The following is a 26,118-nucleotide window of genomic DNA, read 5'->3' as shown; positions in this document are numbered from 1 at the left end:
AGCGCTTGTAACTCGCTGACTCTCTTAGCAGTTGCCAGAGCTAGAAGAAACAGCAACTTTCTCATCAGATCTATGAAGGACGCCTGTTGAGGAGGTTCAAACCTTTTCGATACCAAGAATTTCAAGACTACATCCAGGTTCCAACTAGGAGGTCTAGAGCACTTATTCTTGGTAGTTTCAAAAGATCTGATCAGGTCATGCAGGTCTTTATCCTCTGCGATTCTCAGGTCCCTGTTCCTGAATACTGCGGATAGCATACTACGATAACCCTTAATCGTAGACACAGCAAGGTTACATTCCTCTCTCAAAAAGAGAAGGAAGTTGGCAATCATGGTCACAGAGGTATTGGATGAGGATAGCTTCTTCGTCCTACACCATCTTCTAAAGACTTCCCACTTCGATTGGTAAACTCGCAAGGTTGATGACCTGCGGGCTCTGGCGATCGCGCTAGCAGCCTTGCGCGAAAAGCCTCTCGCTCAGACGAATCTTTCGATAGTCTGAATGCAGTCAGGCAGAGAGCGGGGAGGTTTTTGTGAAACCTGTCGAAGTGGGGTTGTCTGAGCAGATCTCTCCTGAGTGGAAGAGATCTGGGGAAGTCCACCGTCCATTCCAGTACCTCTGTGAACCAATCCTGAGCGGGCCAAATTGGAGCGACCATGGTAAGTTTTGCTCCTGTTGAGGAGACGAACTTTCTCATCACTTCCTCCACGAGTTTGAATGGGGGAAACACGTAGGCGTCTATTCCTGCCCAGTCCAGAAGTAGAGCGTCTATCGCTATTGCCCTCGGATCCGAAATGGAAGAGCAAAAGTTGTCCAGTCTCTTGTTCCAATTTGTTGCAAACAGGTCTATGTGTGGTCTGCCCCAAAGGTTCCACAACATCTGGCAAACGTCTAGATGGAGTCCATTCTGTGGGTAGGACTTGATTTCTCTTGCTCAGTAGGTCCGCTCTTATGTTCTTCTCCCCCTGAACGAATCTGGTGAGAAGCGTAATATCTCTTTCCTCTGCCCAAAGGAGCAGGATTCTTGCTGTCTCGTACAGGGAGAAGGAATGCGTCCCTCCCTGCTTCCTTATGTATGCTAGAGCCGTGGTGTTGTCCAAGTTGAGCTGTACCACCGAGGCACTGACTTCTGGCTCGAAACTTTTCAGAGCCAGAAAGACTGCAAACCATTCCTTTTTGTTAATGTGCCAGTTCACCTGGTCCCCCTTCCAGGTGCCTGACACTTCTTTCGCCCCTAGTGTTGCTCCCCATCCCGACTCCGATGCGTCTGAGAACAACACTAGGCGCAGGTTCGGCTTTAGAAGAGACAAGCCTTTGTTTCTCCTGAGTGGGGAAAGCCACCAACTCAGATCCTTTTTCACCCCTGCTAGGATCGGGAAGGAGTCCGCAAGGTCTCCTGACCTTTGATCCTACATCTGATCAGAAAATGTTCTGCATGCAACATTCCGACCCATCCACAATGTGCTGAGGTAATGCAAGATATGAGAAAAGATACCAGAATATTTTGCTCAACATGTCTATCATGGATAGACAATGTTATTAAATCAAGATTGAATATACAAATAGTTGAGGATGAAGAGGAAGAGGAAGAAGAAGAAGAGGAAAACGGAAGAGAAGTCAAAACAAAACTGAAATGAGAGAAAAAAAATAAGGAAAACAAAGAACAAGATAAAAGTATGGATGCAGAGATACTCATTGAAGCAGCATACTTACGAAGAAATAAATTACGATATGACACAAAAGAAATTCCTGAAGAGGCTCTACCCAGATCTACACAATGACGGGAAAGAGGAAAAAATAGACAGAAAAGACAAAGTCTGCAACCTTTTGAAAAGAGGGAATTGCAGATTTGGAGAAAGATGTTACTACAACCATCCTAAGGTATGTCACAACTATGAAATATATGGTAAATGTGCATACCTAGATGGCTATGAGGATGATTGCAGAGATCTACATCCAAAAATATGCAAAAACCTAAAAGTAGGAAAAGGATGTAAGTTCGACAAAAAAATGTAAATATATGCACCCTGTAGCCATGAATCAAAATCAAATAAATAATCAATCAAGTAATAAAATCCAAAATAAGAAACAAATAAAGAGAGGAATAAAGAATATCAGGTAAAAGAAAAAACCAAGCCATCAACGCGATATGCAGTGATGTCAGCAAAAAATTTCAAAGCCTTAGCTCCAAGATACAACTCAAGAGATAAGAACTGTATTTATGATGCAAGAGGATATTGCAGATACGGAGAAAATTGCAGATTCAGACACAAAATGAATAATTATGATGAAGGACGATCAAATATTATGGAAAAGTTGGATTTTTTAATGTCAGAATTTCTGGAAATGAAAAAAAGAACAACATACCAGAACAGGAAAGAGACATGGGAAAATCCTTATTATTACCCATATTAAATGAAGGAGAAAACACGCAAACCATCATAGTGATGAATGCGCAGGGTTTAGTTACGAGTAACTCAAAAAGAAAAATAGAGTTCTTAGAACTAACCCAAATTGAAAAGAAAATAGATATATTGAATATAAGTGAAACCTGGTATTCCCAAGAGACTGGGAATGATGATCAAATAAAAGGGTTCCAAACTTATAGATCAGATAGAAAAAATAGGAATCAAGGGGGAACCGCAATATATGGGAAAGACAAAAAACAAGGAAAAATATATGAGAAATATAGTAACTCAGAATGTGAACTAATAGCGGTAGAATTTGAATCTGAAAAATTAATGAACATAGTAATATATAGACCCCCTAATACTAAAGAGTTTGACTTAATAATAGAAAAAATGGATGATATATGTAGAAATCACAAAGACTGGACTATTCTCCCATCTGGAGACTTCAACTTTCCTTTCGTAGACTAGAAAGAACGAATAGGAGATTGTGGTTGTACTTATACATATAAAAGAGAGAGTAATAGTAGTGCAGAAGATAAGAGGCAATTCAAAAAGCTATTAGATATGCTACTAGAATACAACATTCAACAAATAAATCACCTGCCAACAAGAAAGGAAAATACTTTAGACCTAGTATTTGTGAACGAGATGAATTATGTTAAAGAAATAATAGTTTATAATGTGAGTATTTCAGACCATAATGTCATAGAATTAACAGTCCATTCCAAAACAAGTGAAAACAGAGATAAGCAAGAAATGAAAAAGTGGGAAGGATATGGAAAATACAACTTCTACAGTAAAAATATAAAATGGTCAGAAATAAATGAAGAATTAAACAAAGATTGAGATAACATTTTCGTAAGTGATGACATAAGAGTAAATACGGAGATATTATATTAAATATTAGAGAAAATAGTGGATAAATATATACCGAAGAAGAAAAATAAACATCAGTCATGCATACCAAGAGACAGAAGGATCTTGTTCCAGAAAATCAGAAAGTGGAAAAAAGGTCTTGCAAAAGAAAAAAATGCATGGAAAGTTATAGAACTAAAAAGTAAGATAGAAAATGCAGAACAAAAGATTATACAATCAAAAGAAAATGAAAAATGGGACTTGGAAGAAAAAACCCTAGTAAATATCAAGCAAAACCCCAAACTATTATACCCATACGTGAAAAAGATGAATAAAAGAAGAATAGAAATAGGCCCTCTAAGAATTGAAGGGAGATTAATGAATGAAAAAAAGGAAAATTGTAACATATTGGCAGAACGATATAAGAGAGAATTCACCCCCAGAATAGATAATGAAGATAATGATATAGACGTAAGGGACGAAAATAGTGAATATTTAGCTGACATAGATATTAATGAAGCTGATATTGTGCAGGCTATTAATGAAATTAAAAATGGAGCTGCAGCAGGGCCTGATGGAGTTCCTGCTATTTTGTTAAAGAAAGTAGTTCATTCTATCGCAAAGCCACTTGCAATATTATTAAGACAAAGTGTAGATACAGGCATGATTTATGATGAGCACAAATTAGCATATATTACCCCTACATTCAAAAGAGGATCAAGACTAGAGGCAAGTAATTATAGGCCTGTGAGTCTAACATCACATATTATGAAAGTGTATGAAAGGGTAATGAAGAAAATTATTATGAAACATTTAATAAAAAATAATCTGTTTAATATAGGACAACATGGTTTCGTACCCGGAAAAAGTACACAAACCCAACTGTTAATCCACCGTGAAGAACATATACAAAAATATGAAAAGCGGAAATGAAACAGATGTGGTTTATCTAGACTTTGCAAAAGCTTTTGACAAGGTAGACCATAGTATATTAACGAAGAAAATTAGAAAACATAATATAGTGGATAAAGTAGGAAGATGGTTAAAAGAATTTTTACACAATAGAAAACATATAGTGATTGCAAACGATGAGAAATCGGATGAAGCTAAGGTAATCTCCGGTGTGCCACAAGGTACGGTGTTAGCTGCATTACTGTTTGTTATTATGATTGCAGACATAGACAGTAATGTTAAGGACTCGGTAGTGAGTAGTTTCGCCGATGACACAAGAATAAGTAGAGAAATTACTTGTGATGAAGATAGGAACGCGCTACAAAGTACATATGATTGGGCAGAGGTAAATAGGATGGTATTTAACTCTGATAAATTTGAATAAATAAACTGGAGACAGAGAAGGAAAGCTATATGCATATAGGGGACCTAATAATGAGACAATCACAAATAAGGAAGCAGTTAAAGACCTTGGTGTGATGATGAATAGGAACATGTTATGCAACGATCAAATAGCAATTCTATTGGCAAAATGTAAAGCAAAAATGGGAATGTTGTTACGGCACTTCAAAACAAGAAAAGCTGAACACATGATTATGCTTTATAAAACATATGTTCGTAGTCCACTTGAATATTGCAATATGATATGGTACCCACACTATCAAAAGGATATTGCACAAATAGAGAGTGTACAAAGGTCCTTTACAGCTAGAATAGAAGAAGCTAAGGACCTTGACTACTGGGAAAGACTACAATCCTTAAAATTATATAGTCTAGAAAGGAGAAGAGAACGCTACATGATAATTCAGGCATGGAAACAGATAGGAGGAATAGCTGAAAACATCATTGAGCTAAAAATATCATAAAGAGCAAGCAGAGGTAGATTAATAGTGCCCAAAACTATACCAGGAAAAATAAGGAAAGCACACAGGACATTAATCCACTACGCACCAGCATCGATAATGCAGCGTCTATTCAATGCGTTGCCAGCTCATCTGAGGAATATAACAGGAGTGAGCGTAGATGTGTTTAAGAATAAGCTCGACAAATATCTAAACTGCATCCCAGACCATCCAAGATTGGAGGATGCAAAATATACCAGAAGATGTACTAGCAACTCTCTGGTAGACATTAGAGGTGCCTCACACTGAGGGACCTGGGGCAACCCGAACAAGATGTAAGGTCTGTAAAGGTAAGGTCAGGTAAAATTGTAAGGGTCTCAAGTGAAACCTTCCTAGAGAGAAGAACTGTTCCAGCGAGGAAAGTGTCCCCAGCAGACTCAGCCACTCCCTTGCGGAGCTTTGTTCTCTCTCTAAGAAGGTAGTCACCTTCTCTATGCCCCGTTCGATTCTTTCCGGGGATGGAGACGCTAGAAAACCCAGAGAATCTATCCGAATCCCCAGATACACGATTTTCTGTGTGGGGACCATCTGCGACTTCTCGTGGTTGATTAACAGTCCAAGGGACTGGGTCGTTCACAAAGTCAAATGCATGTCCTCCAGACATAGGGTCTCTGACTTGGCCCGAATAAGCCAGTCGTCCAGATAGAGAGATATTCTCACCCCTTCCAGATGCAACCATCTGGCTACATTTTTCATAAGCCCCGTGAATACTTGTGGAGCCGTCGACAGGCCAAAGCACAAAGCCCTGAATTGGAAGATCCTTCTTTGTACCATAAACCTCAGGTACTTCCTGGAGGATTGATGTATCGGTACATGGAAGTACGCGTCCCGAAGATCCAGGGAAACCATCCAATCTCCCGGACGAAGAGCAGCAAGAACCGAAAAGGTTTTCTCCATGGAGAACTCCTCTTCTCTACAAAGCAATTTAGAGCGCTTACGTCCAGAACCGGTCTCCACCCCCGCGAGGCTTTCGGCACGAGGAACAGACGATTGTAGAATCCCTGGGAGTGGGGATCCTGAACTGGTTCTATGGCTTCCTTCTCCAGCATCTGATCTACCATCAGAAGAAGGGTTGCCGCATAGCGGGGTCTTTGTAATTGGCTGCAAGTTCCCTCGGAGTTGAAGTTAAGGGAGGCCTTTCCATGAAGGGGATGAGATATCCTTTTCTCAAGATAGAGAGGGACCAGTTGTCCGCTCCTCTCTGTGCCCAGGCTTCTGCGAGCTCGAGAAGCCTGGCACCTACAGAAGTCTGGAGGACTTGAATCCTGATAGAGGACCTACCACGCTTGTCCTGATATCTTCCTCTGAAAGAGGTTCTTTGTGAAGGGCTCCCTTGAAAGGGCGCTTGAGAAAGAAGTTTCTCCTTCTTGACGGAGGAAGCCGCTGGTCTTGCCTTCCTTGCAGACTGCGCCAAAAGATCTTGCGTAGCCTTTTCCACCAGGGAGTGAGACATATCCTTAACCAATTTATTCGGGAACAACTGGTTAGAAAGAGGGGCGTAGAGTAAGGACGCCCTCCGGACCTGAGAAACGGATCTGGTAAGGAAAGAGCTATAGACTGCTCTCTTCTTCAAAATACCAGCCCCGAAGAGAGAGGCCAACTCCCCCGATCCGTCCCTGACTGCCTTATCCATGCAGGACAGAATGCTGTTAAGTTCTTCAGGTCCCAAAAACTCTGGATCTAGATAAATACAATATCATAAAAATTAGGTTATGTGTGAGTAATCCTAAAATAAAAATAAGGAAAACATCACAACTATGTACACATATGGCATCTAAGGCATAGAAAAGGCTACATGGTAGCAGAACCGCAGGAAGGACGTCAGTGAGGCAGGTAGAAAGGAGATCTAGATCTAAGTTATTAATACTACTTAAGCAGTGTCAGGAGAAACTGTGTTTCCCGCTGCCACTGCTGGAAATTTAAGAGCTTCTAAGGACTTGAGGTAGTGACGTTTGAACACTGTCGGAGATTTCCAGCCTGTATACTTTTTCAGATCATCAAAATTCATATGTTGAAAATAGTTGACTGAGGTTGCTACTGCCCTAATATCGTGAACCTTGGGGAACGATTCTGGGTTGGCTTGTTTTATGAAATATAATATCTGCTGTCTAATTCCCTTTAAGGAAATGGTACCACCCTTTTCCCTCATGAATAAAGGGCCTGAGGATTCTATGGCCGTTCTGGTAAGATATGCTCTTAAGGCAGTAACTGGACATAAAGAAGGGTCCTGAGGAAGTGGGAGAATCTTCCAAAGGGCCCATCTCATTAGTGGATCCTCATTTTTAGCTAAAAATTGACGATCTGGAGAAAGTAATACTTCTCCTGAAGGGAGAAATTCTATATGACCTGAGTCTCTAGATAGAGCCGACAGTTCAGACACCCTGGCTCCTGAGGCTAGACTTAAAAGAAATAATGTTTTCCTCAGGAGGGGCAAAAAGCCACATGAATTGTTATCAGTATCTGAGGCCAGTTTGAGAACATCATTCAAGAACCATGACACAGACTTAGGCCTCTCTGATGGTCTGAGCCTAGCACAGGCTCTTGGGATAGATGAAAAATAAGAGTCTGTTAGATCTATTTGGAAACCAAACTGGAAGATTTTCTTTAGTGCCGATTTAGTAGTAGTAATAGTACTAGCTCCTAAACCTTTTTCAAATAATGATCTAAAGAAGGAAATAGCCAGGTTGGTAGTCATGGTTTGAGATTCGGTCTTCCTCAGAAAAATGGCTAGTTTTTTAACAGCTGAGTCATATTGGCGAAGGGTCGATTCTCTTTTATCCGATTCTAGGAATACTAGGATGTTTTGAGGATCGATATCAGCATCCCTTTTTGCCGCGAACTTCATGAAGTCCATAAAGTTAGGGTTTTGAGAATTTCTGAGGAAGCGAACACAGTCTTCATTTGTACTAGTTGGGATAGTTTGGGATTAGGAATCCGTTGAGGTCGGAGACCCAATTCCAACAGGAGTGGGAACCAGTTGCTCTTGGGCCAATTGGGGGCTACTAGAGCGACTCGTCCCTTGAAGGTCCTGAGCTTGTTCAACACTTTCAGAAGAAGATTCACTGGAGGAAAGATGTAAATCTTCTTCCATTGATTCCAGTCTATAGCCATGGCGTCCGTGGCATAAGCCAGAGGGTCCAGGTTGGGAGCCACATAGCAAGGAAGTTTGTGATTTGACTCTGTGGCGAAAAGATCCACCTGGAGCCCTGGAACCTGTTGGCAGATCCAATTGAATGACCGTCTGTCCAGGGACCACTCCGACTCTAGTGGGACAGAGCGAGAAAGGGCATCTGCTATCACGTTCTTCACTCCCGCTAGGTGTGTGGAGGACAGGTGCCATTTGTACTTGGCTGCCAGAGAGAATATGGCTATCATGACATGGTTCACATGGCTTGACTTGGAGCCTCCCCTGTTGATGCAGTGTACTACTACTGCACTGTCCAACACCAGCTTGATGTGAGATCTCTTGGCTGGTTGAAGTCTTTTCAGGGTGAGGAATACCGCCATAGCTTCCAGTACATTGATATGGAGCCGGCGGAATGGAAGGGACCAAGTCCCCTGTACCTTTTTGTACTGAGAGTACCCTCCCCAGCCGCTTAGTGAAGCATCCGTGTGGATAACTAATGCCGGCGGAGGGAACTGAAGAGAAATTGACTTTGATAGATTTTTGACCTCCGCCCAAGGGATGAGGCGTTTGCGCAGTATTGCCGGGATAGCGGACAGCTTGTCCCGGGACCTGTTGTTTGCCCTTGAGCGCCAGACGCGGTTTATGTCTTTGAGTTTTGCCTTTAGCAGAACGTCCGTTACCGAGGCAAATTGAAGAGAGCCCAGGATCCTTTCCTGGCTCCTTCGAGATGTCTGCTTGCACTTGAGAAATTGTCTGGTTGCTTTGGCTATTTCTCTTCTCTTTGACGACGGAATTGATAGTGTGCGTGAGTTCAAGTCCCACTGAATGCCCAGCCACTGAAAGCGAGAGTCCGGTGTTAACATGGACTTGGTCTTGTTTATTTGAAACCCCAGGTGTTCCAAAAACTGAATTTCCTTGACCGTTGCATTGTGGCATTCTTCGATGTTTGTGGCCCAAACGAGCCAATCGTCCAGATACGCAACTACCAGTATTCCCTGAGACCTGAGTTGTTGAACCACTGTCTCCGCCAATTTCGTGAAAACTCTGGGGGCTACATTGAGCCCGAAGGGCATTACCTTGAAGGAGAATGCCTGGTTCCCTAGCCTGAAACCTAGGTACGGGCGGAAATGTCTTGCCACTGGAATATGATAGTATGCGTCTGTAAGATCGATAGAGGTGGTGACGGCCCCACGGGGAAGTAAGGTCTGCACCTGCAAGATAGTCAGCATTTTGAACTTGTCGCAGCGAATGAATAAGTTTAGACGGGACAAGTCTAGAATTATTCTTTGTTTGTTTGAGCCTTTTTTTGGCACGCTGAACAAGCGACCTTGAAACTTTAAATGCTTGACTCTTTACACTACTCCTTTCTGAAGGAGTTCTTGGGCATACTCTACCAATTCTGCTGTCGGTTGTTGATAGAAGATTTTGGATGGAGGAGGACCTTTGGTCCAGCTCCATCCTAGGCCTTTGGACACAATGCTCTGTGCCCAGCTGCTGAACCTCCATCTGTGATGAAAGAGGAACAGTCTCCCTCTTACCTGAGGGTTCTCACTGGCTCGGGGAAGGGTAAGACCCACGCCCTCCTCGTAAGTGCTTACCTCGGCTGGATGCTCTTCCGCCGCCTCTCTGGCGAAAGGCACCTCTAGCCCTGCTACCCCTTCTGAACCTGTTGAAAGGTTGAAACGATTGGCCTTCAAATACTGGGTTGAAGGCTGGGGAGACAGCAAAGGAGGTGGAGGCTTGACCTTGAGGGGTCAGCAGCAGAAACTGTTGCTGAGGCTGTGCCTTTGATGTAGATGGTTGTGGCACTTGAGAGACTGGCACCGCCTGAACCATTTGTTGTTGCTGGGGGAGCCTGGAAAGGCTGGAATTTCCTAGGCTTCTTGGCCTTCTTGGATGAAGAAGTTGACTCAGGTTTCCTCTTACTGGAGAGTCCCCAGCGAACCTTAAGACTCTGGTTGAGTCTTGTCGCCTCACATTGTACTGAATTGATGATCGTTTCTGGGAAAAGGTCGGCACCCCAGATCGAAGCCGCCAGTAGCTTATTCAGTTCGTGACGTATGGTGGCTTCCTGCAGAACATGTTTCCTGCAGTTACGCCTTGCCACAATGAAGTCGTACAAATCACATTGTACTGTGTGTAAATGTGATTTGGCTATGAACTTGAACAAAGGTTCCTCACCGTAAGTAACGGCTGAAACCTCTGTCATGACCAGAGTATTGAGGGATCTGGATAGTCTCGTTCGAGCATCAAACTCAGCCTGAATGAGACTGTCTGGAAGTCTAGGAAGCCATTCACTGAACTGGGTGATAGCACAGTCCGGCTTCAATTTCCCGACCGAAAAGGTGGGCGGGAGATCCGCCCATAGATCTTCCATACCAGGAAGAAGGAGTGACGTGGGCTCCGTTTCCCGGAGCTGCGGCATCAGCTCGTCTCTCATAGCAGCCTGCATGGTTAGCTCCGCCACCTTCGTAGTGAATGGGATGGGAGTTTCTCCGTCCACTATGAACATGGTGAAAGCGCTCTTAAACGCTTGAATCCTGGTATTGATACAGTCCCAATCGTCTAGGCTTCTTAGCCAGTCACGTTGGGCTTGATCCCGTCCAAAAATGACGGTTTCTTTCAGGATCTTATCCTCTCTCCTCATGGCTGCCTCTGTAAGGCAGGCGTAACCAATGAAGGGGGGTTGCAGGTTTGCTGGGTAGAACTCGAAGTCCTCAAGCCTTCGAGTTCCACAGTCCGCCAACATCAGCATCCCATCCTTGAAGGGGGCATACGACGATATCCTCCAGGGATTGCTCGCCATGTAAGGAGGGAGAGTATTGTAGTCTGGCATGGCTTGGGCTGCCATACCAGGCTGTGCAAGACCTGTCGTAGGGTTTTCACGGAGACCTGCTATGAGGTTCTCCTGGTTGGCCAGCCTTTCCAAGATGGCCCAGATTGACTGGCCTGACTCCTCAAAGGAAGAAGAGATGTGGGAAAGCATCTCTTGGAACTTGTCCTGAACCAAGTTCCTTACCAGACTACCCATTTGCTGCATAATGTTTGCAGTAAATGAGTCCAAGTCAAAGGAACTAGGTTCCTGTTTCTCCCTGGGAGTCTTAGGACGTGCTCCTGTTGAGGTTGAAGGCTCAGGGTCAGGTAGGAGCTGAGCCTTGTCTCTGGAGGACTTTCCTCTGGACACTTTCGAGTAAGAAGAAGTCTTGGGCTTCTCTGCTCCGGGATGGAGAGCCAGAGATCTCTGAGAGCTGCCAGAAGTAGACTTCTTGGACAGAGTCTTATGAAGCGTCTTTACCTCGCGCTTCCCTTTAACTTTAGGGATCACCTGGGTGGACTTCGGTCTAACCGATTGCCCATCCTCAGAGAATCCCTGGAAGGAAGAAGAAGAAGGGACAGGGGAAGAAGATCTAGAATGGCCCCTACCAAACCTGCCTCACTCAACCTCCTACCTGTTGCCTCTACCGCCATGAGCTCGAGGTCCAAATTGAGAGTTGCCACTTCTTGCATAATCTCCTGGCTTCCCGGCTCCTCCAAAGCTTGAGCCACTTGTTCCTGGATAGCGGCGATGTAAGGGGCCGCCGCTTCTGGGTCGACGTAAGAAGTCGCCTTGCAGCTGGGGAAGACAAGAGCAGCCATCTTCTTGTCAAGGATATAAGGCTGCCCCTTGGTCACATTACAGCCAAATCCGCCGACCCAGGCCTTCAGGGTGGTTTGGGCGGCATCCCTGAACGCTTGAGCAGTCTGAAAGAGAGGATCTGTATAAATACTAAAGCTACTTAAAACTAATTTATATTATCAACTGTAATGATATACCACTTAGAAGGATTGTATATATAGGCCAAAATCATATATGTGAAAACCTGGTATCCAGGAAAGTACTTACTCCGGAGGAGACCTGGTCCACCAATTCGTAACAAATGGTGCAACTCTCGTGATGCCAGACAGCTAGCTCCCCATAGCAGATGGCGCAGGTAGCATGGGTCCGGCAGACCTCGTGCCCACAGGGGTCCTGTAGGACAGCGTTACAGCCTGACTCCTGGCAGTGGGTGGCCTGTAAGTGAACAGATACATGAGTATCAACACTAACCAGTTGGACTAAGTCCAAGAAGTGATATATCATAACCCCGGAGTACACCGGAGTTACTTGATAGAATAAAGCTCAGCCTCTACTTGCTCTCCTGCCGTGTAAAGTGGTGGGTGTCCGATAGAACTGGTAAACTAGCTTCAGTGCGTCTCCGGTGTTGCCGGAGGACGGAATTTCACCGAAGCAGAGTTACCTAATCTATACGCCGGAACGAGGAGTACGAGAATGGCGGGAGAGGAGCAGGTGGGGGCCAGCAAAAATGGCGGGGGAGGGTGACTCCGCCGTAAAATGATATCAAAATAAGTAGGTGGTGAACCCGGATGGTGAGCGGGATCTCCGCCAACTTAGCAAATATATATAAGGAATGTAAATAACCAATAATGAAATAAAAGTAAACATGCAAAAGGAATAAACACATGGCGGAGCTCCTCTGCAGTCACCAAACCTGGGGCCTGGCAGAGCCGGGGCACCAAGCCGCCAGAGCGGGATGGAGGGATGGTGACTCGGGGTGAGAGAGAGCTCAATTCGGAAACCAAGGAGGTCCGAGCACAGCCGAGCCAGGTGGCCAGCCGAGACTGACCGCACAGGGGAGCCCCCTCGGTACCGAAGGGTGAGAGCGGTGCGAGCCAAGCCAGCATCGGGTGTCTCCCCTGCTAACTCCCGTATCCCCCCCCGTGGAAGAAGGGAGCTCGGATGGTTGCCAGGGGCAACAGGAACGAGCAGTACTCCCCCCCTTAGAGGGGGGAGGAAGCGTGGGGAACACACACCGGGTGGCTCATGACGATCGCCTGGCTTCGTCGCGGACGTGGTGTGAGCCACGCGGTAAGACAGGCCAGGCGGACTGAGGTAGCCTAGGCTACCTCTAACCGTCTCAAAAAGCATGAATACAAAAACATCCTAACAAAACACGGGGAGGAAAAGAAAAATAAATAGGACAAGAGAAAGCGTAGTCTGGAGAAGCTAGACGAGCAAACCAAGAAGGGAGGACGACTAACGACTCAGGGAGCTGGCCTATGCCGATACGTAGGAACGTAGGGCGGTGGCCAGGGTGGTCAGGACTAAAAGGAAGGACGTATGTCCTAAGGGAGCCTATCACAGACCTAAAAACAAAGGAACATGCTTGCATGAACACTGAGCTAAGGAGCGATGTAGGCTACGCGCTCAAGAGAGCTCAAGGAACCCCCGTGTAAAGCTAAGCATAAAATAATACGGCAAAGCTGCAAAATTACAATGCAAAGTATGTACTGCTAAAATATTCAAGCTTCAACGGTATAGAGGACCGAAGAAGCACGAAATAATGAAACACGTGGGGCGAGCCGCGCAAGGTGACTCAGCAACAAAGCCGAAGGGGACGCCGTCTTATAACCTAAATAAAATTGGTTAAACGGGCCCCTGGCTGGCTAAAAATAGGTGAAACACTTCTAGCAGTACTTAACTTAGATGCAGCGATGGCTTGGCGTTCCATGATGAGATAAATCCAAAAGGAAAGCACAAAAACACAGATCGAAGAAAAACACGTGCGAACTGGATGGTGCTAACGAAAAGGATGACCGGTAGAGGCGCTGGTGGTGGCGTCGGGGGCGCTAGTAGTAGTCGTAGCTGGGAGCGGGCCTTGCATCGGCCCTCTCAGGTAGGGGGATTTCGAAGAAGGATGGATCTAAATGGTAAGAGACCCATGGTAGTGGTTTCACTTGCCCCAGAAACCATAACGACACCTTTTATATAAGGTGAGCGAGTCAGAATGTTCTGACATTTCCATTTTAGCTTTTTTTCAGGTATGTTAGCAATAATTTACCTTAGAAATGTGTGCTAAAGGGACATTTCACAAAGCGACACGGGCTGAGCCCAGAAATGAATTTTTACCCCACCTCTTAAGGGTTACAGACCCTAATATGGTAAAGGGCAAAGTATAAACATACGGTATGTTTTATAATCTGTTTATTTGTTGTGATACACAGATTTTCTTTGTTTTCAGATTGGATTAAACACCAAAATGTTGTAAAGGGGAAAGTATAAACATATGTTATAATCTGTTTAATTATTGTGACACACATATTCTGATTGGATTAAAGACCCTAATGTTGTAAAGGGCAAAGTAAAAATGTGTTATAATCTGTTTATTTGTTGTGATACACATACTGTCTTTGTTTTCTGATTGGATTAAAGATCCTAGTGTTTAAAGGGCAAAATATAAACATGATATTGTTATTGTACAATAAAGTTTCATACATACTTACCTGGCAGATATATACTTAGCTATAGACTCCGTCATCCCCGACAGAAATTCGAATTTCGCGGCACACGCTGCAGGTAGGTCAGGTGATCTACCGCCCCGCCGCTGGGTGGCAGGAATAGAAACCATTACCGTTCTAGAACCAGATTTTCTCTTCCACCTGTCTCCTGAGGGGAGGCTGGGTGGGCCATTTAATCGTATATATCTGCCAGATAAGTATGTATGAAACTTTATTGTACAATAACAATAACATTTTCATATATTCAACTTCCCTGTCAGATAATATACTTAGCTGATTGGCACCTTTGGCGGAGGGTAAGAGACAGCTAATTAATGATTAGGCAGGTAAACAACATACGTTGTAGGTAATAAATAAATAAAACCTTGCTTCCTATGTGTTTAGACGAAGGGTTGACTTCCTAGCTATTGCTAGGAATCTGCTTCGTCTCAAGAGCCTCAGCGAGGATGTGACCTATGGCTAAGAGTTCTTGTAGATCTGTCAATGGGGTCTTATCCACTTACTTGACAGAATCTAATAGTCATTTGTCAATGGGGTCTTATCCACTTACATGACAATACACCTATGCCTAGTGGCATAATTAAGGAGCACAACACCGATCCCGATCACCTGATCCTAACACGAGGGTTTGTGCTTAATTTGAAAAGAGTTATACCCAAACTCCTTTCAAACAACGCAAAGAAAAAACACTATGTTAAAATTAAAATTAACTCACTAGTTAAGGATCACTGTCGGCTCCCTATCCCAGCAACGTATCCGTAGACACGTATAACCAAGAGAGAAGGATCTCTCGTAGGTCAACTTGACCTCCTTCGTGTAATGGGAAGTCAACACAGAGTTGCATCTCCCGTAAGTGACAGCTAATATGTCCTCATGACATATGGTTATGGAAAGAACAAGAATTCATAAAAGCTCGCACTTCATGCACTTTTAATTCTCAGCTGTTTGAAGGAATCATCAAGTTACTCATGAAGTGCTTTAGCGATCACACTTGTTTCAAAGAAGACCAGAGCTTTCTTTGAAATGGATCTCTTCTGGATGAAGCCTAGAGCCTGGCTGGCGTTTGGCTGGCGCCTCGCGCCTGCCTGGCGCCTAGCGCCTGGAAGGAGCTTCGCCTGGAAGTAGCTTCGCGCCTGGCTCCAGACTGGCACTATTTGGCGCCTGGCGCCTGGCCGACTCCTCCCCACTTGCTGGAGCTTCGAGCTTGGTAGAGTCTCGAGGATGTCTGGCGATGTCCACATCGGACACTCTTATCTGTCCGATTTGTTCGCCTCTAGCGCAGATGCGCTAGGTTGGAGGCCCGCTCTTTCTCTTCATCAGACAATGACAGTGTTCCTTGGAACTGTCTGGCTCTGACGTTTTTTACGCCTGTTTTGGCATTTGGCGCCTGGTTGGCGCTACATTGTCCGAAAGTCCTGAACCTCCACAATAGTTTATCAGGAGACTGGAGAAGGGTGGAAGAAATTCTTCCACTTTGAGCTTTTGGCCTCTCCGGCAAGGGGAGGTGATTGTAGTCAGCTACATCCATTAGACGATAGGATATCTAACAGTACGAGAGATAAGAGTCTTCCTCCGAGGAGGATCCTTCTTGAATCCTTCCGTTGCTAACGAGATCTCTTCTTACCTGTTGATGAAGTTCCTCATTGCAGAATCTTCCATATCCTTGTCCATGAAGGGAAGGAGCTTGGAAGTCGAAGGAGACTCCAAGCTGAAATTGGGAGGACTCCTGATTTCTAGCTCTTTATTGTATCCCTCTGAATATCTTATGGGAAGCATTTCGAGCCCTCATCGCACCCCAAAGACTCTGTAGGCAAACGTTTAAACCATCTCTTCTTCTGAAGGTGAAAACGTAAGTACCCTGCCTGGGCAACGAAACTTCTATCTGAAAGCGTTGAGTCAGGAATAGAGGGTTTTAGTTCTTTTGCCAGACATACTATGCTGGCAAGAACCCATTGCCGAGTCTCCATTGAATCTGATGCTGGCAAGAACCCATTGACGAGTCTCCATTGAATCTGATGCGAGATTCCAATGCACAAAAAATTCACTTGTCTTCTTAGTCGTTTAGGGCCAAGAGAAACAAAGAATTCCCTCATAAAATTTCTCAAAGAAGTTTGATGAGGAGCAGTTCCATCTTGTCAGAACACGGAATCTGAGGCCACAAAAAGATCCCATTCAAAGTACATAATATCCAAAAAGATCCCATTCAAAGTACATGATATCCTACTCTTGTCGTATTGAGGTATCGTATAAGATCCCGAAGATCTTAATCCTCTGCTATCTCTAATTCCCCTTGTAGAGACAGAGTATAGCCTTTTACTGCGTTCTTTGATAGCAGATATATACAAAGGTGATTCTTCCCTCTGAAAGGGAAGAAAAACCGCTATGTGGTTCACAGAGGTATCGGAAGAGGACAGTTTCCTCATTCCATCTAGCACGATCTGCAGCAATTCTATGTCTTGGCCATGACTATTGTCATTTACCTTGAAAAATCCTCTCATTCATGTCCACTTCTGGTCAGTCTGCACGCGGACAGACTCAGAGTGGAGAGGTTGTTAAGGTCTATTTATAATAGATGCTGATAGAATCTCCAGACTCTCTTGGAAAAGCCTTCCAAAATATGCTGTGAGAAGAACGTGACCTCTGTGAATCCAACCTTTCTAAGGCCAAAATGAGGCATAAAGTATCATCCTCTCTTCCTTTGACTCCCATTTATCATAATATCTGTTAAGAATTTATATATCTAGGGGAAAAAAAAGACTAAAGTTTATTCCCCATTTAAACTAAAAATGGCGTATATTGCTACCTCTCTTGGTTCGAGAATAAGGAAGCAATCTAGAGGAAGCCTGTTCGTCTTCCACCTTGCGAAGAGATCTATGAAGAAGACATCTCGCAGGTTTCCACAACTCTCTTTCCAACTAAGATTAGACATAAGTCAATACTAGTTATATCGTCGATTGAGAAGGTTCTCACGGACATGCAACATCGTGCAGCGAACCTCTTAAGGATCGTTACGTTCCGTGTCTGTGTTCCAAACAGGTTCTCTCTTGTTAACGCGAACAGGGGCGAACAAAGAGATTCTCGATGCTCCTTGAGATATGAGAGAGCTGTGGAATTAGTCAAATTGATTTGAAAAAATCATTTCGTCCCTCCTTGGGATCGAACACCCCTCCAGTTAGACGGAGAACGAATCAGGAACAAACCGTGACGTTACCGAGCCTGCTGTCAGAGAGGCTACTGAACCTTTCGGTTAACACTCGCTATATCGAGAAATTATCAAGTCCAATAATTTTTCTTCTAATAAGTTATGCTTTCGTAAGCATGAGAGCATTATATAATATAGTGCTCTGCCACGTTAGAATCCTCTATTATTCTGTTACGTTGCGGTAAACAGCATTGAAAGGTTGCAATATCTTTCTTATTGAAAGCTTCTAAGCAAAAACGCAGACAATGTTTATTCATGTTTGCCTACAAATCCCCTCAATCCAAGGCAAAGTCCGGATTGTAGGGGATAGATACGGTTAGCCAGTCAATCCTGTAGGAGAGAGAGATGTAACCGACCGCTCATGACCGAGAACTAGATGCTACTGTGTTGGTCTAAGCGATAGCAGTGGGCAGTCTCCGTTCGCCGTCTCGCTTTATTCTTCCTGAGTTGGCAGCTACTCCATTCAATGAAGGAATATGATAAAATTATTATCAAGCCCCAGGAAGCTCTCACTAATGCATATTTAAGCGAAACAAGACTTCGTTAAATCCAGAAGCTGAGTCGGGGTTCTCTTAACAATCCCTTTAAGCGTAGTCCTTACCTAGGAAAACTCCTGGAAGGATACAGGGAATTCGTTGCCAACCATAGAAGTAACTACGGTATGCGCATATGACTTGACCATACAGTAGTCTTATACAGCAAATTCTCTCTACATTCTTTCCTCTCCGAGGCAGAGAGAGAATAGAAAAATTTACTATCTTCCTTCTTCTCGTTAATAGAACGAATTAGTATTAGGCGAAGGAGATCCCAAGTGAGAAATGAGGATCGAAGAGAATCTCTCGAGCTTCCCTTTCTCTTGGATATAAGACTAAAAAGACGTATTCTACGCGTCTATTATTTGGAAGAGCCTCTAATCAATGAATGAGAGCTCCTCCGAATCTTGTACAAGGGAGCTTATATGCTTACGCGATAAGATGTATTGATATCTTTGTCAATGAGAACTAATCCATTAAGATACAAAGAGTATACATTTTTTGTCAATTATGTGTTATGCACTTATTTGACAATACGTTTAATATTTCCCTAAGGAAGGAAGTTAATCCAGGAACTCGTTAAGTTTTCGTGATTTCCACAGAAATCGCGGAAGGGACAGGATTCCTGTTTATATATTGAGCTTACGGAAGGAAGATTGATGTTCCCTTTCCGCAGTCATTCCCCAACGCCGAATAGACGAGATTCTTATTAAGAAAAAACTCCCGTAGCTCTTGCCTCGTCATAATGAGGGAAGAGTATGAATGAAGGAGAGAGTCCACGCTGAGAGGAACTGCCTGTTACAGCAGTCATCTGAATATTGGAGAAGGGCTTCTCTCAGTATCAGAATCATTCTGACAAAAGCGACAGCCGCCTGTGCGACATCTTGCGCCTTTGCCTGGAGAATGCAATTCTAATGACTACGTGCCAGAACTTCTGTACCTCTTGTTTTGGTACGCGGCACCCTCTCGTATGTCTGCTTTTCTAGAGACTCCAGCAAGGTAGTGACCTGTGAAGCTGTTGAGTTCTAGAGGATCTGTCAACTGGGACGTGACCACAATGCAACTAGATCCTACATTACAGACATTGAATTCGGGTAATGCATTCCTAGAGATGCCAGTAAGGACGTGACCTGTGTAGCTGGTGCTCTCTAATGAACTGTCACGGGGGCGTGACTACAATGTGACAGATCATATAGGTGTTGTTTAGACACCGAATGCTGTTTAAGCTTCACTAGAGTTGCCAGCAAGGACGTGACCTATGTAGCTGGTGCGCTCTAGATGATTTGTCAACTGGGACGTGACCACAATGTGACAAAACCATTTTACCCTACTATGAGGGCGAAGCAAAAACATTACCATTATTCCCATTTTCGGTAGGAAAAAACTTTACAAAATTCTGTCCAAAGAAAAAGGTTCCCATCAGACTCATCCATCTTCTCACTAAGCATGTTCTCTCTGGAAAGTTCCGCGCGCCTGGAATGTTCCAAGTGCCTGGAATGTTTCCGCGCGTCTTGAAGGCGAAGGCGCAGCAGTCGGCAGCATGGGATGGAGTAGTAGTAGTACGAGCTGCTCACTCTGTGGGTCGGCTCTCCTCATGGAGGGTTTTTGTAGTGGGAGATTTCTATTGGCATTTGGCTCGTGGTAGTGGTCTCACTCGCCTAGTGTTCATACCGACACCCTCTTGGAGGGTGAGCGAGTCAGTTACACTGACCTTTTCTTTATTTTATTTATTCTCTGGTATGTGTTAGTACATTTACCCTAGAAATAATAGATTAAAGGATATTTGCGAGTCTTGCCTGGAATGTTCCACTTGCGTGGAAGGTTCCGCGCGTCTGGAAAGTTCCGCGTGGAATTCCGCGCGCCTCGGACAGTGTCACCTGTCCGCGTTGTCCACATCTGGTGCTTGGCGCTGTCCGCGTACGACACTTTTGCCTGTCCGGAGTGTCCACGTCTGGCGCTTGACTCCTGGCTGGCGCTGTCCCTGTACGACACTTTTGCCTGTCCAGAGTGTCCGCGTCTGGCGCTTGGCACCCGGCTGGAATATCATACGATAATATTTTCCCGTCCGGGCTGTCAGCCTTGTCCAGGTTGTCCGTATCTATCGCTTGGCGCCTGTTTGGCGCTGTCAGCATACGATACTTTTCCCCGTCCGGGCTGTCCGCATCTGGCGCCTGGCTGGCGCTGTCCGCTTCGGACACTCGATTCTGTCCGAGCTGTCCGCGTCGGACACTCGCTCTGTCCGCACCTCTGTTTGTCCGCTTCGGAGAATAAAGACGCTTGTCCGAGTTGTTTTCCGCATCTTCGAACTTCAAATATGTCTGTAAGATGACGAATCGGACTCTAAGACGCACTCTTTGAGGATGCTTTCCAACGGCGATCCTTGGCAGTCTGGGTCGTCACAGATCCTGCCGAGGGGACGCCTGATCGGTGGGGATTCTCCGTAACCTCCGTACGACTTTCGACATTCCTTCTCCTCTGGGCCTGGGAGCTTGGAAGCGGTCTAGGCCTGGGAGCGAGACAGAGCCGATCAGACGCACCCTCCACTGCAATGGGGAACACTATAATCACTTCTTACCTTTTAATAGCTCGCATTTTGAGCTACATCCATATATCTTCAAATTGCAACTACGAATTTGTAGTTTCTGTGAAGTAAGAAGGTGATGAGGATGCAACACTACTAGTACTGTTAATACTCTAACTGCTCATTAGTACGAGAACTATTAAAACTTCTAAAGGAAGCGTATCTAGTTAGTATATGCTTTTCTGACTTCCTAAATAGGAAGTTAGAGTTTTATATTTCCTCAAATAAATTCTAACACTTATTAAACGTATTAAATGAATAAATATTATATTTCCCTTTCTTGCAAACTATGTGAGTGTCTACCGAAAATTTCGGTAGTTACACATCATATATTCTTCGAAATTTTCGAAGCCAAATTCATTAAAAAGTTAATAAAAGCATATGCCGAACCAAAGACCCAGTACTTCCCTGCAAAAGACAGCCCAGAAGATCGATGGCGATGAAAAACGAAAATCAAGTCAGGAGGTACCGCAAACGTATGTTTACAATACGGCGACAGAGAAAATCTGGTTCTAGAACGGTAATGGTTCCTATTCCTGCCACCCAGCGGCGGGGCGGTAGATCACCTGACCTACCTGCAGCGTGTGCCGCGAAATTCGAATTTCTGTCGGGGACGATGGAGTCTACAGCTAAGTATATATCTGACAGGGAAGTTGAATGTATGAAACTGTGTTTTAATCTGTTTATTTGTTCTGATACACATATTCTGATTGGATTAAAGACCCTAATATTTGCAAAGGGCAAAGTATAAACATGTGTTATAATCTGTTTATTTGTTGGGATAAATATATTGTCTTTGTTTTCTGATTGGATTAAAGGCCCTATGTTCCTAAAGGGCAACATATATGTATCTAAGTTCCATTATTGTTGTATAATTTTTGTATACTGAATTGCAAAATAAAGAGTAATTTTTTTGATGTGCAAAGTTAATTGTGTTTATAATGATTTTATACATTAAGTAGTATAAAATTGATATGCATGTGTGTGTGTGAGAGTGTGTGGTGTGAAAGTGGTATATTTTCCTTGGAAATTCCTTATTTTCCCAGAAAATAAAGTTTCATCGTACTATACATACATACATATATATCTATTCTGTCACTTGCTCTGATTTTGGTAACCTGGAGTGTAATGGGATCAAAATTCCATTGTTTGGTTGTGTAGTAGTTCTAGAATAAATTAGTATATTAAGAAAAACTTTGTCTGAATATCCTTACATATGTTCACCAGATACCATCTGTCATTCACTTTACTGTTACTTCATTAATACTCAATCTAGCCACAACTTAATTTTTGGTGCCCAATGTGGGGCCAGATTCAGTAGAGTAATATAAGTGCATAACTGGTAAGACAGCAAATGGAGGAAATATGGAAGGTGAGAGAGAGAGATGACAGTGGGGGAGTTGTTTAGTCCTCATAGGGAACAGCTGCCTGTGGCAGTATATGCCTCAATGAAGCAAGTAAGAAGATTGAAGACTAAGATAGGGGATATGGTGGAAAGAATGATAGCCAAAGCCTTGGAAGGCTTGAGTAAACAAATGGAACTGTTGTTTGGGATGATAGAAGCCTCCAGTGAGCATTCAATAAGAATAAGAACAGAAATTGGGGAGTTAATAAGACAAACATATAACTAAAGCTATAAAGAGATTGGAAGATAAAGGAGATAAAGAAATGAAGGAGGATAAGAGTAAAGAAGCTATTAAAAAGGTACCCAGAAGAGACTTGGGAGCCGCTGGAGGTGGTTTGACGAGGGGAAGAAGGACAGTTGGGTAGATGACGGTAGTTATGGATGAAATAGAGAGGAAGAGGAAGATAAGACAGAAAAAAAAAATCAAGCAAGAAGTCCAAGACAAAACAGAAAGTGTATGAACTGACGAAAGATAGTTGGGACATCTAAAGCAAGATCACTATTGTAGCATATGATGCTTGCTCTAGGAGGAAGATCATGATCCAATTTTTGCAACCACAGCTCCAATTTAGCTGGAGATTTGGTACCAATACAGTTTAACTGGATTCCATTTCCTTATAAGTATGAGCTATTTGAATTAACACTTATGGGTAGAGTGTTTATTTTTCAAGGTATACCATAATCATTAATACTACAGTATAAAGAATGCATATTGCACTTTTTCTAATAAGTCTTTATACATAACCTAAAAATTTTCTCTAGTATAACAATATACATATAGTTATATTCCACATAGAGTAATGAAAATTACCTGGGAGATGAAGATCAATCAATTCTTCATGCTTGATTGGTCACACAACAAGTAATGTGCATGAGTAAAGTGAAAAGTTTGCTCAATGTACGAAGACTCACCAACAATGATAATATAATTTATAACAGCAAATTGAAAGCTTGTAACTCTCCATAAATAGTCTGAGTACTGAATGTGCACCAAGTGTGTGAGAACTGCAGTAAATGGGAACAGGAACTCCCCCCCTTGGGCTGCTTAACCACTGATTTATGTAATTAATAACTAAAGTACTAACCATATGCCAGTTCCTTCAGTTCCTTCAGAGAACTGCAGTAAATGGGAACAGGAACTAACCCCCCCCCCCTTGGGCTGCTTAACCACTGATTTATGTAATTACTAGCTAACGTACTAACCATATGCCAGTTCCTTCAGTTTGAAGGACATATTTTGTGATGAAAAGCACATTAAGACATTCATGGATCTTTTATATTACAAGTTTTAATTGACCTTAAACCATTATGTATAATACTCACCATATAAACATAGACATTTTCTCCCTTGTAGCAATGCATTTTAGTGAGTGTAACATCTTCTTTGTTAGGTATGAGCTTCGTTAAATCCTCAGACGTTAATAATGGAAAGGTCTGTGCTAGCTCAGCACGTACCTTTTTCCTGTAAAGTAAAAATGACTAATAAAGAACAAAATACTTTGCTAAAGTGTGATTAAATGTAACAAAAACTTTTGATTAAGGTATAGTATCAGATGGTCTAAAAAGTAAACCCAAAAGTCAGATCATTCTATCTATATCTGACATAAGACATTTTCTCATTTAAGGAGACACCATGAAGAGTGCCTTCTGAAAACCAGAAAATGCAAAAATGAGCTCAATAAACATCAACAAGAATTTGAGAGAGAGAGAGAGAGAGAGAGAGAGAGAGAGAGAGAGAGAGAGAGAGAGAGAGAGAGATCGAGAGAGAGAGGAGGAGAGAGATGAGAGAGAGGAGATGAGAGAGAGAGAGAGATTAAGGTTTAAACTCGGCATAGTTCTGCAGTCCAAATTATTTACCTTTACTTTAAGAGTTCAAAATTATACAATCAGATATTTTCTGTCATGGAGCTACATTGCTGGTTGGTTAGTGTGTGAATTATGCATAGTATTGGTAGGATAGCTATGGCACTTGTCCCATTTGCACTTATAATATAAACATGAACTGTGAACACTGATACTTTTACAAGGTAAACTAAACTTTCCCTTAAAATGTTACAAAATTTCCTAAAACAAACAAGAGTACAATCAATCCTAGTGGCTATGTCTTTCAGGAAGAGACAGTAAGAAAAAACAATGCAATTACATACAGCTAAAAAGATGACACATACTGATGGTAATTTATAGTACTTTATTTAATAGCTGACTGAACAGCACATGCTTGGATGGGATGTTGAATGCACTTTTGCCAAAGGACAGAAGTTGAACCAATGATGCCAAAAGGACATAAAGCCGAATGGACATAAAGCCAGATGGACATAAAACCAAACAGACATAAAACCAAATGAACAAAAATAAAAGAAATAAAAAACACTTATGAAGTTTGATAACTAATTCACCAATCTGACACACAAGATTTAATGAGAAGGTTACTAAAAGGTGTTTCTCAAACTAAAAATGTAGAAATATATACAAAAACCATTTATCCATACAGTTTAACCATGGAATTCATTAAAACAGCACGTGATGACAAAAAGCTCCTTCTTAATGGATACACAAACATTGCTGATAGAAAAGTTAAGGAAACCACAGTAGTACCTCGAGATACGAAATTAATCCGTTCCGAGGTGGCCTTCGTATCATGAAGTTTTCGTATCTTGGACCACATTTTACATGTAAAATGGCTAATCCGTTCCAAGCCCTCCAAAAACACCCTAATAAATTATATTTCCAGGCCTGAAACACATGTTCTAGGGTTACGACGCCGATCCAACAGAAGAAATATGACTCCAAAAAGGCAAAATACTGTACCTACTTGAGTAATATTCAACTGCATGTAATGTTCAACCCCATTTTTACTGCATATATTAGGACTTTATATATGTCCCTTAGCAATAAGCCTAGCCTATGTTAGCGGTTGCTACTGTAGCCTAGTCTATGATTCTGACATCTAAACCTAAGAAGCTAAAAGCTTAGAATATGCCAATAAAATGTATAAATAATCATTATGTACTCATTTCAAATAATTATTAATTAATCATTAACTATAATACACAAACAAACAAAAAAAAACCTTCCAATCGATTGTTTACATTCAGCTCTTACCCGTCTTACGAGTATCGAACGAACGCCAAGCAATCATTTTTCCTAGCACACAGTAAGCCATAAATTTTCATTAGTATCTCTCTTCAACTAATGAAACTACCAAACAGTATAATAACCATTCATTTCTATTCTTTATTCTATCTTTACCTAATGGAGATACCGAGTTACTGACAGCTATAATGAAACATACGTATACGTAACGTAATAATAAAACAGAAGAAGAATTCTAAAAAATACGTATTTGTTGGCAGTCTGATTTATTTTATATTTTATGATATCTAATTCACAATTTTTTTTATTAAATGTATTGCATGTACTCATTTCAAATAATTATTAAGTAACCATTAACTATAATAAACAAACAAAAAAAAAAAGCTTCCAAACTTCTGTTTACATCCAGCACTTACAAGTATCGAACGATCGCCAAGCAATCCCTTTGCACAGTAAGCCATAAATTTTCAATATCTCTCTTCAACTACTGAAACTACCAAACAGTATAATAACCATTCATTTCTATTCCTTATTCTATCTTTACCTAATGTTTTTTTTTATTAAATGTATTGCTTGAATAAGTTTTTCAATTTACAGCATCCTTTTACCAATAGAATACTTAAAGCACAAGGGGTAGATGCTGACCAATAAGAGAGCAGGACCTTATGGGGTGACTAGCATCAGGAAACAATGGGAGAGCGGGAGGATGGTGGTGAGTTTAC

At 42.7% G+C, this 26,118-nt stretch overlaps 1 protein-coding gene across 1 annotated transcript in view; it reads right to left on the bottom strand.

The window, feature by feature from the left end:
- Positions 1-26,118, bottom strand: part of LOC135209026 (eukaryotic translation initiation factor 2D-like) — a 247,724-nt gene that overhangs the window by 173,457 nt on the left and 48,149 nt on the right. The window contains exon 3 of the mRNA XM_064241561.1: positions 23,627-23,765. Within this exon, the coding sequence (XP_064097631.1) occupies positions 23,627-23,765 (139 nt within the window). The remainder of the gene's footprint in view (positions 1-23,626; positions 23,766-26,118) is intronic.

This window comes from Macrobrachium nipponense, chromosome 37, assembly GCF_015104395.2.
Source record: "Macrobrachium nipponense isolate FS-2020 chromosome 37, ASM1510439v2, whole genome shotgun sequence".
Classification (NCBI taxonomy): domain Eukaryota; kingdom Metazoa; phylum Arthropoda; class Malacostraca; order Decapoda; family Palaemonidae; genus Macrobrachium; species Macrobrachium nipponense.
The sequence above is the reverse complement of the archived record's forward strand: the minus strand, read 5'-3'. Positions and strand labels throughout refer to the sequence as shown.